Below are 18,536 nucleotides of genomic sequence, written 5' to 3' on the forward strand. Positions count from 1 at the left end.
GGGCAAATTTATCAAAGTTACTAAAACTCAATCTCCTCAATTTCATGGAGAAGTTAAGGTTCCAATTGTACTGGGTTAATAGAATTAAATGAAGCGCTTAGCCCAGTGCCTGGCATAGCGTAAGAACAAGAGTGAAGAAAGCAGGGTGGGAAAGAGAAGCAGGTAGAATGAGAAGCAAACAGGGGCAGCCAGAGCTCAGCAAAACCCTGAGTCCCTGCTGAGGGTTACAGGAAATGCCCAAGGCCCACCAGAGACCACTACACTCCAAAGAGGTATGACTGCCCTTCCCATTGCTGTGAGGCCCAACTGAGAGGCTGGTGAGACTGCCTCCTTATCTCTTAAACTTAGAGTCTTCAGGATGCAAGGAATAGAGAAAGCTAACATAACTACTTAAGAGTTATGTACTATAGTAGTAAATTTGGTAAATTGCTCAGAATCAAGGAAATCTTCCTATAATGGTTAATTTTTAAAATGTAATGTATATAAAAATAAGGAAATTCTAGCTCTACAATAAAGTTCCATAACATTATAACAGTACTTTATATTTTACAGGTTGTTTCAACACTTAATCTCATTTAACCTTCACAAAAACACAGACACAAGTATTCTCATTGTCACTGAAAACCCCTGATAAACACAAGGAACATACTATATCTCAGTAAACCAATCTCTATTACTTTGACTTTTGAACTGACCAAATAAATCCTATCTTTGTTTTTTTTTTTTTTTTTTTTTTTTTTTCAGATACAGTGTCTTGCTCTGTCATCCAGGCTGGTGTGCAATGGCACGATCTCAGCTCACTGCAACCTCTGCCTCCCAGGTTCAAGCAATTCTCATGCCTCAGCCATGCGAATAGTTGAGATAATAGGTGTGTGCCACCATGCCCAGCTAATTGTTGTATTTTTAGTAGAGATGGGGTTTCGCCATGTTGGCCAGGCTGGTCTCAAATTCCTGACCTCAAGTGATCTGCCTGCCTCAGCCTCCCAAAGTGTTGGGATTACAGGCATGAGCCACCATGTGCAGCCTCATTTTTCAATTAACAATTGCATTTTTATCGATCAAACACTTTCTGCACATCTTTTCAAAGAGGAGTGAAGAAAGACCTAAAAATATTGATTCTAGTAGGTTCACCTTTAATTGTATCTACCTCTAAAATTCCAAGTAAACTCAGTATTTATGGGTATGCTTTTAAAACCAGATTAACTTGCACTTATTTCTTTTGAGCAAGAATGTCTACACATTTATGTACTGTCAGCTCCCCAAAGAAGTCTTACGTTCTACCTCTTATCTCCCTTATAAATAGACAAATTGTTCTACCACTGTACATACAACAGGTCCTTGGCAAATGCAAAGAGAATCACTTACCCAAATGAATCAGAAATTTTCGACGCAATCACTTTGAGACTTGTGATACCTCTGTCGAAAAATACCCTTGGAAATTACTGAGGCTGTCAAAGCTGCCCTACTGCCTGTGTTCTTGCCTATTCGATGTACTATTTTTTGGTGAAATAAGATTCCTACACATTGGAGTTACAAAAACTGCTTTTCAAGAAATCCTGAAAAAACAAAGTAACTTTGCCTCTGGAACACTACGTCCATTTCTCTTTTGAGATGGAGTCTCATTCTGTTGCCAGGCTGGAGTACAGTGGCGCAATCTCGGCTCACTGCAACCTCTGCCTCCTGGGTTCAAGTGATTCTTGTTCCTCAGCCTCCTGAGTAGCTGGAATTACAGGCACGCGCCACCACACTCAGCTAATTTTCGTATTTTTAGTAGAGATGGGGTTACACCACGTTGGCCAGGTAGGTCTCAACCTCCTGACCTCGTGATCCGCCCACCTCGGCCTCCCAAAGCGCTGGCATTACAGGCGTGAGACACGGCGCCGGGCCGCTAAGTTCTTTTATCAGTCTCAATTTTAGAGAAGAAGTAAATACACTTTAAGAATAAAATGTTATTAATATTGAGGTCCATAGAAATATAGCTTCAGCTTAACTTCAACTTTAAAACCTACCTGATATAGCATCTTTATGGTTGAATTCTGGACTTTGGAAAATAAAGCTTGTCTTTAGCATGAAGTTGTTCCCTAATTTATTTATATGTTATCTCTTAATTTTTGAATATTAAATTTTCTTACAATGGGTCATACTTGGATAAAAACTTTAAAAACCTATATATATGTGACAATCACTTGATGAAATAACTCTCCCCTTCACACACACAAAAATTACAGTCTCACTAGATTACCTCATGACTTTATCAGAAAGCAATTATCCAAAAGTATATGCTAACATTTTGAAAGCACACTCTTTCTTAAGACATACCTTTACAGAGTCAGCAATTTCCTGGATACCCTTAGCAGCAGCATCTTTTATGATTGGTGTAAGTAAGCCTTTATCTGTTGCCACAGCCACTGAAATGTCAATAAATGGCAGTTGCTTTGGGCCCTCTCCATCCCAGCTTACATTAACATCTGGCATTTGCTAGGAATAGAAAAAAAAAGTTACTAAAAAAGCAGCTTTAGACCAAGGCGGTTACAGAAAAATAAAATTATTGTGCATTTTCCAAAGTGAACATAGCTAGGTAAGAGGAAATAAATAAAAATTTGCTTTGAAAAAATGGTTTGGAGTTCTGTGCCAATTATCTTTTATGTTTGCCAAGAATATTTAAATGTACCACCTTTTTGAAGCAAGTTTGAAGAAATTCTGATGAGGTACATGTTTTGATCTCTTTATATCATGGTGGGGAAAAAAGGGCTTTCTTTCCTGATTGCAAGAAGTTATTTAATGTCTGTTGTACTTCCTACTTCATATGATAACAAACATGATCTTGAGGGGAAGGAGGAGAGTGGAAACCGGTAATAATATTAGATCACATTATTCCTTACTTTCTAGCCCAGCTCTGGGATATATATCAGCAGGCCCTCAATACATTACTTCCCTATTTAAAAGAGATTTCTGTTCTGTTGGTCTATATCTCTGTTTTGGTACCAGTACCATGCTGTTTTGGTTACTGTAGCCTTGTAGTATAGTTTCAAGTCAGGTAGCGTGATGCCTCCAGCTTTGTTCTTTTGGCTTAGGATTGACTTGGCAATGCAGGCTCTTTTTTGGTTCCATATGAACTTTATAGTAGTTTTTTCCAATTCTGTGAAGAAAGTCATTGGTAGCTTGATGGGGATGGCATTGAATCTATAAATTACCTTGGGCAGTATGGCCATTTTCATGATATTGATTCACCCTACCCATGAGCATGGAATGTTCTTCCATTTGTTTGTATCCTCTTTTATTTCATTGAGCAGTGGTTTGTAGTTCTCCTTGAAGAGGTCCTTCACATCCTTTGTAAGTTGGATTCCTAGGTATTTCATTCTCTTTGAAGCAATTGTGAATGGGAGTTCACTCATGATTTGGCTCTCTGTTTGTCTGGTATTGGTGTATAAGAATGCTTGTGATTTTTGCACATTGATTTTGTATCCTGAGACTTTGCTGAAGTTGCCTATCAGCTTAAGGAGATTTTGGGCTGAGACAATGGGGTTTTCTAGATATACAATCATGTCATCTGCAAACAGGGACAATTTGACTTCCTCTTTTCCTAATTGACTACCATTTATTTCCTTCTCCTGCCTAATTGCCCTGGCCAGAACTTCCAACACTATGTTGAATAGGAGTAGTGAGAGAGGGCATCCCTGTCTTGTGCCAGTTTTCAAAGGGAATGCTTCCAGTTTTTGCCCATTCAGTATGATATTGGCTGTGGGTTTGCCATAGATAGCTCTTATTATTTTGAGATATGTCCCATCAATACCTAATTTATTGAGAGTTTTTAGCATGAAGCATTGTCGAATTTTGTCAAAGGCCTTTTCTGCATCTATAGAGATCTAACTAAACTAAAGAGCTTCTGCACAGCAAAAGAAACTACCATCAGAGTGAACAGGCAACCTACAGAATGGGAGAAAATTTTTGCAATCTACTCATCTGACAAAGGGCTAATATCCAGAATCTACAATGAACTTAAACAAATTTACAAGAAAAAAACAAACAACCCCATCAACAAGTAGGCGAAGGATATGAACAGACACTTCTCAAAAGAAGACATTTATGCAGCCAAAAGACACACGAAAAAATACTCATCATCACTGGCCATCAGAGAAATGCAAATCAAAATCACAATGAGATACCATCTCACACCAGTTAGAATGGCCATCATTAAAAAGTCAGGAAACAACAGGTGCTGGAGAGGATGTGGAGAAACAGGAACACTTTTACACTGTTAGTGGGACTGTAAACTAGTTCAACCATTGTGGAAGTCAGTGTGGCGATTCCTCAGGGATCTAGAACTAGAAATACATTTGACCCAGCAATCCCATTACTGGGTATATACCCAAAGGACTATAAATCATGCTGCTATAAAGACACATGTGCACGTATGTTTACTGCGGCACTATTCACAATAGCAAAGACTTGGAACCAACCCAAATGTCCAACAATGGTAGAATGGATTAAGAAAGTGTGGCACATATACACCATGGAATACTATGCAGCCATAAAAAATGATGAGTTCATGTCCTTTGTAGGGACATGAATGAAGCTGGAAACCATCATTCTCAGTAAACTATCGCAAAGACAAAAAAACAAACACTGCATGTTGTCACTCAAAGGTGGGAATTGAACAATGGGAACACATGGACACAGGAAGGGGAACATCACACACCGGGGCCTGTTGTGGGGTTGGGGGAGAGGGGAAGGATAGCATTTGGAGATATACCTAATGTTAAATGACTTGTTACTGGGTGCAGCACACCAACATGACACATGTATACATATATAACTAACCTGCATGTTGTGCACATGTACCCTAAAACTTAAAGTATAATAATAATAAAAAAAAGATTCCATCAAATGACAAAATGCCTGGAAACCCTGTCTATTAATAATGTTGCCCTGTATCACAGGTGAAAATGATGCTGAAAAACAGAAACTGAAAACAAATTTCTGTTCTCAAAAATTATTTGTTTTCTAAAGAAAAAGATCCAGGCCTCCTGGCATGTCATTTAAGCATGGCAATATAGAATTTGATTCCACTCTATCTATCCCATTTTACTTGTGACCACTCCCCTGAGATGAATTTTCCACTTGGCTCACTGTCATGCTACACTCATTTCCATTTCAAGGCTACCTTCACATCGCTTTTCAATTGCTCTTCCATTTTTCCATCTTTTAAGGCTTAGTTCCTTCACTCATTCAACAATATCACTATGTTAAAAGAATAAAGTCCCAAACCCTCAGAAGATTTGAAATTCTTCATAGACAACACTAAAGTAAAAGAGAAACTAAACAAAACCCTCATGAATGAAGAATATCTGGCAAATAAATTTAATTACAAAATGTAAAGAAGATTTATGGGACATGGTCAAAGTTGTATTAAAAATCTATTATCTTAGGGCAATCCGCTCGGGTCCCCTTCCATGCTGTGGAAGCTTTGTTCTTTCGCTCTTCACAATAAATCTTGCTGATGCTCAAAAAAAAAAAAAAAAAAAAAAAAGAAACTATCTTAAACCTTATTTAAAAAATTAAAATGAATTACACATTCAAGTTTTCTGACCAAAATGAATCTAAGGAAATGAAGGAAAAAAATACATAACAAAACAGTACAAGCTAAGAATATATAAAATATGCAATAGAAGTGAGATAGAGTTCAGAATAACCCCAGGCACTGAGGATAAAATAATTATAAGAAACAAATTTAAATGACTCTAGGCTAGTAAGTTTGGGAATCTAAATTAAATGAGTGATTTTCTGGGAAAATATGAGCTTTTAAAATTGATTTTTTAAAAAAGCTGAAAATGAAAACAGATCAGTAACTATGCTGAAAAAAAAAAAAGGGGGAAAGCTGCCAAGATCCCCTCCTCAAAATAGAAGCATGTTCAGATATTTTTACTGGTGAATTCTATGAAACTAGAAAATATAAAAAATTTTGTAATATTGAAATGTGTACAGAAGAAAGAGAAGAAGAAATGATCCAAATTCATTTAATGAAGCCAATAATTAGGGAAAAAAGGTCTGATAATGTTGGCACAAAATTTAAATTACAACTACTTATGACTCTGGATACAAAAATTATCCAGTGAAATATTAACAAATAGCTTATGCCCATTAGAGATTTATTTAAGGAGTGCAAAAATGATTCACAATGATATTAACCACAATAATAGTCAATTATTAAATCATTAATATAATTCAAAATATTTCATCAATAGAGAAAAGTTAGATGAATAATTAGATAATGCTGAAAAGGCATGCTTTTTAAGTTCTGTATTAATGTATTTTTCAGAATCCAGAGTGCTAACCATTATACCATGGAACCCTCCTTATTAATGTATTTTTCAAGAAATAAAAACAAGTTAATTATAAATGTACTTTAAATACAGTCTGTTAACAAGCAGTGATCCCAGAAAATAGCCTTATTACAGAAAGGAGGCATGACGAAAAATAGTGCCAGGCAGGAAGGCAGGAAGCCTGGGTTCTAGATTTACATCTCCAGGCAGCTAGGTTTACATCACCTCCACTGAACTGCAGGCTCATATGTTCACCTGCCTTCCTGCCACCTCCACTGGAATATCTGTTAGGCTCCTCAAATTTAACATATCTAAAACCAAACTCTAGATTCCTTACCCCAAAGCTATAGCCCTCCCAGTTTTCCCAATCTTAGTACATGGAAAACTCATTCCTCCCATTGCTTGGGCCAAAATGCTTGTTCCTCTTTCTCACACCCCATATCCAATCCACCAGCAAATCCTGTTGGCCCTACTTCTGAAACATAACCCAAATCTCCACTTCACCCTAGCTCCATTTGCTACCACATTTGTCCAAACCACTGTCATCTTCTAAAGCCTCCCAGGGGAGCTCATTGTCTCCTCCCTTGCCTCTCCACAGGCCATATTCTACACAGCACCCAGGGCAGCCTCTCCTTTTCGTTTCTAAAGTATAAGTTAGATCACATTAGTTATTTGTTCGAAACCCTCCAAAGGCTTCCTTCTTACCCATAATAAAATCCCTAGTCCTCACCACGTCCAACAAGGCCTCAGGTACTTGGGTTCCCCTTCATGCTCTCCCACTGTTATTTAAATCTTATCTCCCACCCTCTCCACTCTAGGCACATTCCACCCTCAGCACCACATCTTTGGTTAATGCGATCCTCTGCTTGCAGCCTTGGTGTTTGCTGGTCCCTCTGTGTGGAATGCACTTTTACCACATACCTATATGGCTCACTCTGTTTTCTCAGGCCGTATCTAAATTATCGCCTTGTCACAGGGGCTTCCCTCGCTTCCCTTTTGAAAAAGCACCCCTAGTTACTTTGTCTCCTTATCCTTTCTTTTTCTCCTCAGCACTTTCACCATCTGACATATAATAGTGTTTGTCTCCTCCAACTAGAATGTAAGCCCCGGGGACAGCAGAAATCATGTAAGCTTTTGTTTACTGCTCTATCTCTAACGCCTAGAATAAATGGTTTTTATTCTGCTCTTATTCATTGTGAGCCCTTTTGATTTACAGTTTCTTCATTAGTAAAATGAGGGAGATCAAATGATAGGACATTTTTAGCAAGACAATTATAAAATTTTTGTGATTTAAAAATAAGAGTTCTATTTGTCATTGTAAAAATTCCACGACATGAAACTACTTAAGAAGACAAAATCATTTGAAGTCTGCTACTTACTTTAAGGGTAACAGCTGCTGCCTTGATGATGAAATCATTTACTGATACTTTAATGTCATCTGAAAGAAAAATAAGCTTAGTAAAATTAGTATTCCTAATATAACTTTAACATTGACCATTACAACTTCAAACTTGTAAATTATGGAATGTACTGACAAACAATGATAAAAAATTACAGGCTTTTGTTTGCTTAGTCAATAAGGTTCCCGTGGTTAGAAAAACTTGCATTATATGAGGTCCTGGATAAATAATATGAACCATGAATGTAAGTTTACTTCTGGGCCTTGGTTATCAATTTTTTAAATTGCTTAGATATCACACACAAGAACCTGAAGGACCCATTACAAACATAATCAGAAAAAAAGAACTAACTCCTATGTCTCGAAAAAGACAAATGGTCTCTCTGTGGCGTGTGCAGTCAGGAAGTTTACAAGATGATTCGTTTTCTTCCTCGTTCTTTTCAAATACCCTTATTCTCTGTATGCTTTATAATATATTGATTATACCAGAACAGTGATACCTGTAGGTACTTTATATAAACAGTTATATACACACATATGGGAAAGTGTTCGAAAATTTCTTTTTACTAATGAGGTGTAGGTGAAAAAAAATTTAACTGCTTTTTAACTTAACAAAACAGGATATAACAAAAGCCAAAGATGAAGCAATGCTGGCATAGGTCCTACTGTGATTAATAAAATGAGGTTCTCCATCCATAGTTTTACGGTGAATGCATTTGAATCAATTTCTTTCCAGTATACATACTGATTTTAAAATAAAGCTGGGGTCCTCCCACTTCCTACAGAGCTGACCATAACTAAAGTATTTGTTTATGTCTTTGCATTTGCCACTGGGTATAATAGTGTTGGAAAATGTAAACAACACTTGATTCTTTCTTGCAAGAGCTTATAGAAAAAGACTTTAAGATCTAGATCTAGTCAATGGTATGTGGCAAAAAACCTATCCTATTATTAAAGTATCATGGAATTTTAGGTGAATAACAGCTCATTCCACAGGCATCCTGGAGACTTCAGAAAGGGATTAGATGAATTACCATAAACCTAAATACTGTCAAACTGTCACGATAACTGTCAGCTGCAAAGTATCAAAGCTCCTCTAATTCAGAATTCCAGAAATATATAAACATTTTTGCTTAAACCCCCTTTAGGAATAGAAATATAAATGGACTTACAGTGCTTACAGGCTTTTAATGATAACCACACAGAAAGATTTGGTCTGTACAAATTCAAATATAACAGTTCATGAACTTACTCTGCTTACCTTTCATGGCTCTCTCAGCCTTCTCCTCACTTTATCTACTTACCCACAGGTATTCACAGTGAAGACTTCTAAAACCATCTGCCAGCTAATGACCCCCAAACCTACCACTAAGTCCACAGTCCTCACTTAAAATTCTGTATTCAGCATACTCCAACATTTAGGAACATTCTTGAGTTGAATGAAATATATTCTTTTACTGGCTCCTATGTCACATACCTATGTGGCTCACTCTGTTTTCTCAGGCCGTATCTAAATTATCGCCTTGTCAGAGGGGCTTCCCTCGCTTCCCTTTTGAAAAAGCACCCCAGTTACTTTGTCTCCTTATCCTTTCTTTTTCTCCTCAGCACTTTCACCATCTGACATATAATAGTGTTTGTCTCCTCCAACTAGAATGTAAGCCCCGGGGACAGCAGAAATCATGTAAGCTTTTGTTTACTGCTCTATCTCTGGTTTTCTTCCACTTTCTGCCCACTCACTCATTTTTTATTCCTTTCCTCTCAATGTTGGCATCTCCCCAGGCTGGAAGTTCCAGTTCCAATTCCAAGGTTTTGATACCATTTATATAATGATGATTCTTCCAAATTCTATCTCTAATTCTGAGATACTGCTGCTTCAGACTTGTATATCCAATTTCTCACATAAAATTTCTACTTGCATCGCTAACAAGCATCTCAAATCTAACATGTGTAAAGTAGGTTTCTCTTTGAATTCCTTTATTTTTAACTCTTTATAATGGAGATTTTCCAAACATATTGAAAGGAGACGTTGTTACATTTACTGAGTAGAAAACAGTTTGTAAGGTAATATCAAACATTCTCATTTACAGATTGTTGAGACAGAAAAGCAAAGTGTGAAGCATGCATATAGAATGTTATATATTGTAACTTTATATGAGAAAGAGGAGTGAAGATAGATAATGTGGGGTGTAAAGATTTTTAAGAAAATTCCTAATTACAAGGGTGTACCAAAACTGGACCATGCAAAGATAATAAACTAATCCATATCTCCTCTGAAATATTACTGTTTTCTGCCTTATTAGAGTAACAAAACAGGAAAGTGATTCCCATATTAACCTCTATATCATGACTAAGCAAGTATGATCTGAGAACTACAGGAGTGCTTCCAGGGTTCATTTTTTAGGTACTTATCACTTTCTTTAAAATAGTTTTCCATTTAGTTCCTTGAACTTTTAAAAGCTCTCAAGTTGTCTTTATATGAAATTTTGAAACTCTGTATATAAACTGATAAAAGTCCTGCTTTCACCTGAGATGTAGAAAGTTGCAAAAGAAAGCTGTTCCCATCCTGACAGGGTGAAAGAAAAAGCAGGATAAATTACAAAATCATAACTTTTCTTGAGCCCATTAGGGAGTGGAGGTTACAAAGCAAACAGGTGAACTGAATGCCAAGGAGTGATAATCCACTCAGAGGAGAGACAAACACAGGAAGTAAATACCCACTGTCAGAGTACAGGAGTAACGAGGGCAGAGTATGGTACAACGTGCATAAACAGACGGCGACTAGCAGCAGAGAAATGGAAACTAAAAAAAATTCCACTGGCAATCCAGAGGGGAAAATCCATGCTGACAAGATAAAAAATATATATTTTGCTAAGCTTTGCAGACACAGCTAAGAAATCAGTGAACTTGAAGCTAGGTAAACAAAAATTATCCAATATGAAACATAAAGAGAAAAAAGAATTAACAAAAAGAATAGAACATTCAAGAGCTTTGGACAATTCAAAAAGTCTAACATTTAAAATTGGAGCCCCAAAGAGAAACCACATGGAACGGAAGATATTAAAAATAACTGGAAATGTTTCACAATTAAAGGTAGACAACAAACCATACATTTAAGAAGCTGAGAGAAACCCAAACAGTAAACACAATAGAAAAAAAAAATCTAGGCATACGATAGCCAAATTGGTAATGGAGAAAATCCTGAAAGCAACCAGACAGGGGGAAAACATCATATACAACAGAACAAATATTAAGAATGGCAGCAGACATTCTAAGACAGAAAATAAAGAAATAGTATATTTAAAGAACTGAAACAAAAACCCTATTAACTGAAAAATCTATATCCAGCAAAAATACTTCTTAAAAATGACAAAGATATATCCATTAGGGTGACTACTATCAAAAAACAGAAAATAACAAGTATTGGCAAAAATGTGGAGAAATTTCAACCTTTGTGCACTTCATTTTTGTTTTTGGAGATAGGTCTTGCTCTATCAGCCAGGCTGGAATGAAGTAGTACAATTATAGCTCACTGTAACCTCCAACTCCTGGGCTCAAGCAATCCTCCCACCTCAATCTCCCAAGTACCTAGGACTACAGGCATATGCCATCTGCCTGACTGGTTTTTCAATTTTTTGGTAGAGACAGGGTTTCGTTCTGTTTCCCAGGCAGGTCTCAAACCCCTGTCTTCAGCCTCCCAAAGTGCTAGGATTACAGGGATGAGCCATCATGCCTGACCCATTGGTGCGCCATTAGTGGGAATGCAAAATGGCACAGCCACTAAGGAAAACAGTATGGTAGCTCCTCAAAAAATTAAAAATAGAATTATCATATAGTCCAGTAATTCCACTTCTGGGGATATACCTAAAATATTTGAAAACAGAGACACAAAGAGATATTTGTACAGCCATGTTCATAGCAGTATCATTCGCAATAGCCAAAAGGTAAAAACAACCTAATATATTTATCCATTAACACATGAATTAACAAAGTAGGGTATATACATACAATGGAACATTGTTCAGCCTTAAAAAGGAAATTTTGATACATTCTGCAACATGCATGAACCCTGAAGACATAATGCCAAGTGGAATAAGCCAGTCACAAAAGGACAAGTACTATATGATCCCACTAATATGATGTACTTACAATCATCAAACTTATAGGAACAGAAAGAAGAATGGTGGTTGTCAGGGGTGGTGGGAAAGAGGAATGAAGAGTACACAGAGTTTCCATTTTGCAGGATGAAAAACGTTCTGTAGATGAATGGTGGTAATGGTTGCAAACAATGTAAATGTACTTAATGTCAACGAACTAACTGTACACTGAAAATGGTAAGACTCATGTTATATATTCAACTACAATTTAAAAAATTGTTTTAAAAAGGAAAAATGTGAAAGACAAAATAGACTTTTTCAGACAAAAACAGAAAATTTATTGTCAGTCAGTCTGTACTATAAGAAGCATTAAAGGAAGTTCTTTGTGTAGAAGAAGTCCAATAGCAGACAGCACTTTAATTCTATACAAAGAAATGAAAAAAAGTACAGATAAATATAAAAGACACTTTTTCCCTCATTTTAAAACTCCAAAGGAGTTGATTTGCTAAAGCAAAAAACATTAAACATGTATTCTGGGGCTTACATCATAATACAGAAGTGAAATATGACAACAGCAGTACAAAATATGAGAGAGAGGAAATGCAAGTATATAGTTATGAGGTTCTTATATTAAACACGGAGTGGAGTGTAATACAATTTGAAGCCAGGCTGTGATAAATTAAAGAATTATATTGTAAACCCTAAGAAAACCATTGCAAAGACAGATAAGAAGAGAAAAAAGAAGATAAAATGAAGAAATACAATAGAAAGATAACAAAATAAATAACCAAAAAGATAAGGAAAGAAGAATAAAAGAGGTGGGACAAAGAGAATGCAAAGAAAGAACAAAATGGTAGATTTAAATCCAACTATCCCATTAAATGTGAGTGGTCTAAACATCTTAAGAGACTAAATAATTGGATAAAATAGCAAGAACCAACTACATGCTGCCTTCAAGAAACCTATTTAAATAAACATATTTACATTTAAAAAGTAAAAAGATGCAAAAAGATATACTATAGAAACATGAGTCAAAGAAATCTGTAGTGGCTACAGATGTGATAAAGAAGGCTTGAGGATAAGGAATATTACAAGGAATAGATAAGGACATGACATAATGACTGGTCTGTTCAAGAAAACAAAATTCCTAACTGTGTATGTGGCCAATAATAGATATTCAGGATACATGAAGCAAAAACTGACAGAGCTGAAAGGAGAAACTACAAATAAACAATTATAACAAGGAATATCAACACTGCTCTCAAAAGACATAAACAACACTATTAACCAGCTTGGCCTGACATTTATAGAACATTCCCTTGCAAAAATAAAAAAATTCTTTTCAAGAACACATACCAAGATAGACCATACTATAAATATAAAATAAATATCAACAAATTTAAGAAAACTGAAATCATATAAAGTGTGTTCTCTAAACACAATGGAGTTAAGCTAGAAATCATAAAAGAGAAATCAATAGTCCTCAAATATTTTGAAATTAAGTGCATACTTATAAATAACTCATTGATCAAAGAAATCACAAAAGAAATAAATGAGAAAACATTTTTAATTGAATAAAAGGAAAAATAATGCCAGGCGTGGTGGCTCACGCCTGTAATTTCAGCACTTTGGGAGGCCTAGGTGAGTGGATCACTTGAGGCCAGGAGTTTGAGACCAGTGTGGCCAACATGCTGAAACCCTGTCTCTAGTAAAAATACAAAAAATTACCCAGGCATGGTGGTTTGTGCCTGTAATCCTAGCTACTCAGGGCACTGAGGCGTGAGAATCATTTGAACCCAGGAGGCAGTGGTTGAAGTGAACCGAGATCGCACCACTGCACTCCAGCCTGGGTGGCAGAGCAAGACCCTGTCTCAAAAAGAAAAAAAAAAAAAAATCAACATTTGTGGGATATAGCTAAAGCAGTGCTTAAAGATAATTCAAGAGTATTATATGCTTGTATTAAAAAATAAAGGTCTCAAATAAATGATCCAAATTTTCACCTTCAGAAACTAGAAATAAAAGAGCAAAGTAAACTGAAAGCAAAGAGAAAAAAAATAAAGAACAGAAATCAATGAGATCAGTATCACAGAAATACCAGGTAAGTTAATAAAACCAAATGCTGGTTCTTTGAAGAGATTGAGATCAATAGAACTGGTAACCCTTTAGTCAGAATGATCTAGAGAGTAAAACACAAATTACTAATGTCAAAAACAGAAACATTACTTCAGATAAAATGACAGTATAATAAGGTAATGTGGTGAATAACTTTATGCCAATAAATCTAGTGACTTAGATGGTACAAACAAATTTCTTGAAAGACACAAACTACCAAAATTCATTCAAGAAAAAAAAAGCTGCATCCATTTTTAAAATAAAATTCATAGTTAAAAACCTTCCCATAAAGAAATTCACTAGTGAATTCTACTAAACAATTAAAAAAAGAAATAATACCAATTGTACCCAAACTCCTCCAGAAAATAAAGGAGGAGGAAATGTTTTCCAACCCATTCCACTAGATAAGATAACAAATCCAAAAAAATGTCTCCAGAAAAGAAAACTACAGGTTAGCATTTCTCATGGGCATAGGTGTAAAGATTCTAAACAAAATTTTAGAATACAGAATCAAACAATATATGAGAAGGTTAATCATTAAGTGGGTTTTATATGAGGAATACAAAGTTGATTCCACACTTGAAAATCAACCCATGTAATTCACCTTATTAACAGACAGAAAAAGGAAAAGTTATCTGAAAAGATGCACAAAAAGTATTTGACAAAATTCAACATCTATTCATGTTTAAAACTCTCTGCAAGTTAGGAATGGAAATTCTTTCAACCTGAAAATAATATTCTACAAAAAACCTATAGCTAACATAAAAGACTGAATGCTTTTCCCCCAAAATCAAGAACAAGGCAAAAATATCTTTTACCATCTATATTCATTATACCAGAGGTCCTAGTCAGTGCAATAAGACAGGAAAATAATATGAAGGCCATATAGGTCAAAAATAAAGAAATAAAACTATCAGTTCATGCTAAAAAATCGGTATGTCAGCAACCTTATTTATAATTGGTTTTTGGAAGAAATATTACAAATTTAATAATCTGTAAATGCATTCTGAACAAGAAATATAAAATCAAAATTTGCACAAAGAAGAATATCTAAGATATTTATAATCTAAAACATCCTTAAAAGTTCTGGATTTTAAACAACGAAATGTTAAGGACTGCCTTGTTTAAATACCATACCAAAAAATATTCAAAACAAAAAATAACCATTTGGTCTACACAAATCATTCATGTGTTCTTACAAAAAAATTGACCTATGTAAATGCTAAAGCACATCAAAACATTAAGCCCACTTTTGCTTTTAAAATAACTAACCAACCAAATTATAGTACTTCAGATTTCAGTATCCCTTATCCAAAATACTTGGAACCAGAAGTGTTTCAGATTTCAAAATTTTTTCAGATTTTGTAATATTATATTTACTGTTTTGGCATCTCTAGTCCAAAAATCCAAAATCTGAAAAGCTCCAACGAGGACTTCCTTTGAGCTTCATGTTGGCACTCAAAAAGTTTCACATCTTGAAGCACCCTGAATTTTTGGTTTTGGGATGCTCAACCTGTATTTTTAAAGCTCAGTATATAACAGAATTGAACTCAGTAACTGCCTGCTAAATAAATGTTAACTAAATGTACATTATTCAAATATGACAAAGAGGAAATAAAAGCAAGGTAGAACAGAAAGCTTTATTCTGCATAAAGGCATCTGTGATTTATTTAATACGTGGAACCAATTCACTTTTTCAAGGAAACCATTGCTAATTTTTTATCTCTAGCACAAATATACCCAGGGTAGAGTGCAAGTACATTATGAAATCCTTTATAATTTTATAAAGGATTTCACGAAAGTTAAGTTAGCATGTGTTTGGTATTAAGTAAATTCAATTTTACTAACCTTTGACCAGATCTTGCCTAACTTTTAAAACAGCTCCAAGGTCACAGTCAGCAGTAGCATATGCATGAGGTACAGTACTTTTAGATTCAGTTAATCTCTTGGCAATAACTCTTCGAATATTGCTGGCAGGGATTTCAGTGAATGTGCCCTGCAAAAAGATAGCAAACTGTCCGTTAAACCACAAGTGGAATAGAAAAATAAAACAAAAAACAAGCAACTTTATAAATGAAATTCATTCTCAATGACCTAACTTATTAAAGATTAATACAAGAAAAGCACTATTAAAATTCTTAGTATAAGGGAAGAATATAAAAAAATCTGAGACGTTTTGGTTTTATAGCATATAACTACAGAAAAAAGTAATAAAATTCATGTTTCAATTGTGAATGGGATATCTTATGTTACTATGTTTAAGATGATAAAAAAGAAACCTACCAAATAATGAACAATTCCTCCACAGGTGTGTTTGTGTGTGTATATATACGTACACACACACATACCACACACACACAAGGGGCAATATATGTGTGTGTACATACATACACAGAGACAGAGGGGAGAGAGAAGACAGACACAGACATACACCATCTGTAAGCAGCTTTTGTTACAAATATCACTTAATAAAACTGAAATGGGTTGGGCACAGTGGCTCACACCTGTAATCTCAGGATTACTTTGGGAGGCTGAGGCAGGCTGATCACGAGGTCAAGAGTTCAAGACCAGCTTGGCCAACATGGTGAAACCCCATCTCTACTAAGAATACAAAAATGAGCTGAGCGTGGTGGCGCGTGCCTGTAATCCCAGCTACTCAGGAGGCTGAGGCAGGAGAATCACTTGAACCGGGAAGACAGAGGTTGCACTGAGCCAAGATCGTGCCACTGCACTCCAGTCTGGGTGACAGAGCAAGACTGTCTCAGAAAAAAAAAAAGAAAGAAAGAAGAAAAAAAAACACCTGAAATAAAACAGCCAATAAATCAACAAACCAACTATTAATATATAGTTGCCCTTTGACTTATGATGGAGTGACACTCTGACGAACCCATCATAAGTTGAAAATATCATAAGTCAAAGTGCATTTAATACACCTAACATACTGAACATCACAGGTTAGCCTTAGCGTAGCCTACCATAAATGTGCTCAAAACATTTACATTAGCCTACAGTTGGGCAAAATCACCTGGCTACACAGTATACTGCAGAGTAGCAGTTGTTTGCCCTGATGATCACGTGGCTAACTTGGAGCTGTGGCTGGCCGCTACTGCCCAGCATTGCAAGGAAATACTGCACTGCTTTCTACTGAATGTGTATCACTTTTACACCATTGTAAAGTCAAAAAATTGTAAGTCGAACCATCTTTTCAAGTACACATGGAACATCCAAGACAGGCCATATTATAAATATAAAATAAATCTCAATAAATTTGAGAATACTGTTTTAAAATGAAATATGTCTCAAAGTGTATTCTCTAAACACAGTGGAGTTAAACTAGAAATCATGAAAGGTAACTGAAGGGTCTTCCAATATTTTGAAATTAAATTCACACTTATAAACAATTCATGGATCAAAGAAATCACAAGGGACATTAGAAGATTAGGGACCTTCTATACAGGCAATTCAATTATTTCTATTTGGATTTGTAATTTTTAAAAATAACATGAGTATCTTATTTCTTAGAGATTCATAATAGAAAGTATGAATGAGATAATAAAATATTCCTATAACTTCACTGTAGTTTTTCCATTCTGTTCCTTGGACCTCTCAAAAAAGCATGATAGATTTTAAATTGTATCTAATTCCTTTCTCGTCCTTCACTCTATTTTGGGATTTCATTATAATCACTTCAAGATAATACAAAGCAAATGAAAGTGCGGCTGATTTCATTTTTACAAATATCATTAAGAAATTAAACACTTTATGTTAGCAAAGTACTTTGTCAAGTAGAATAAATGCTCTCTACATACTATAAGAATTTAAAAGTAAGGTTTACCTTCCTAATTTGAATAACTTTTTTCTTTTTTTTGAGATAGGGTCTTCCTCTATTACCCAGGCTGGAGTGCAGTGGCACGAACATAGCTCACTACAGCCTCAACCTCCCAGTCTCAAGTGATTCCCCAACCTCCGCTGCCTGAGTAGTTGGGACTACAGGCCCACTCTACCACATCCAGCTGATTTTAAAATTCTTTTGTAGAGATGAGGTCTTACTATGTTGCCCAGGCTGGTCTTTGAATGCCTGAGTGCAGGCAATCCTCCTACCTCAGCCTCCCAAAGTGCTAGGATTACAGGTGTAAGCCACCACACCCAGACTTGAATAACCTACTTTTAAAAGACATATGATTGAATTATACATATTTTATAGTCCATATACATTATATAGTCAAAGAGTGGACTATACACTCAATATACATAGTATCTTGTCCAACTGCATGTCCTTAAAGAGTAGGTTACTCAAGTATGCAGTGTATTAATCATTAATGGATATTTAAAAATCTGTTTCCCATGAAAGTTGTACTGTTTTCAACTCTTTTAAAATATCATATGGTATATAGTTTTCCACTAGTACAGATTTATCTATTTATTTTGCTTTTTATTTTTTTAAGTGCCCATTCGATTTTAAATAAACGTGGTTATCCTACATTTCTTCTGACAGGAAGTAAATAACCTGAATAGGAAAGGCACAGAGAGGCAAAATGGAGTAATTTGAAAACAAAAAGGGGCTGTTATACTGCATGCATCTGAGAAGGAAAGAATGACTAGCTACAT

General features: G+C 35.5%; 1 protein-coding gene across 14 annotated transcripts in view; it reads right to left on the reverse strand.

Moving 5' to 3' along the window:
* PDHX (pyruvate dehydrogenase complex component X) overlaps window positions 1–18,536 on the reverse strand; it is a 204,787-nt gene that overhangs the window by 138,777 nt on the left and 47,474 nt on the right. For all 14 annotated transcript variants that reach the window (XR_009215687.1, XR_009215684.1, XR_009215686.1 and 11 more), the window contains exons 7-9: window positions 15,777–15,924; window positions 7,703–7,761; window positions 2,320–2,478 (exon numbers count right to left, since the gene is read on the reverse strand). Coding sequence is in view for 5 of the 14 variants with exons in the window: in XM_058446802.1 (XP_058302785.1) it covers window positions 2,320–2,478; window positions 7,703–7,761; window positions 15,777–15,924 (366 nt within the window). In the remaining 9 variants the exon portion in view is untranslated. The remainder of the gene's footprint in view (window positions 1–2,319; window positions 2,479–7,702; window positions 7,762–15,776; window positions 15,925–18,536) is intronic.

This window comes from Hylobates moloch, unplaced genomic scaffold (genome assembly GCF_009828535.3).
Source record: "Hylobates moloch isolate HMO894 unplaced genomic scaffold, HMol_V3 SCAFFOLD_11, whole genome shotgun sequence".
Classification (NCBI taxonomy): domain Eukaryota; kingdom Metazoa; phylum Chordata; class Mammalia; order Primates; family Hylobatidae; genus Hylobates; species Hylobates moloch.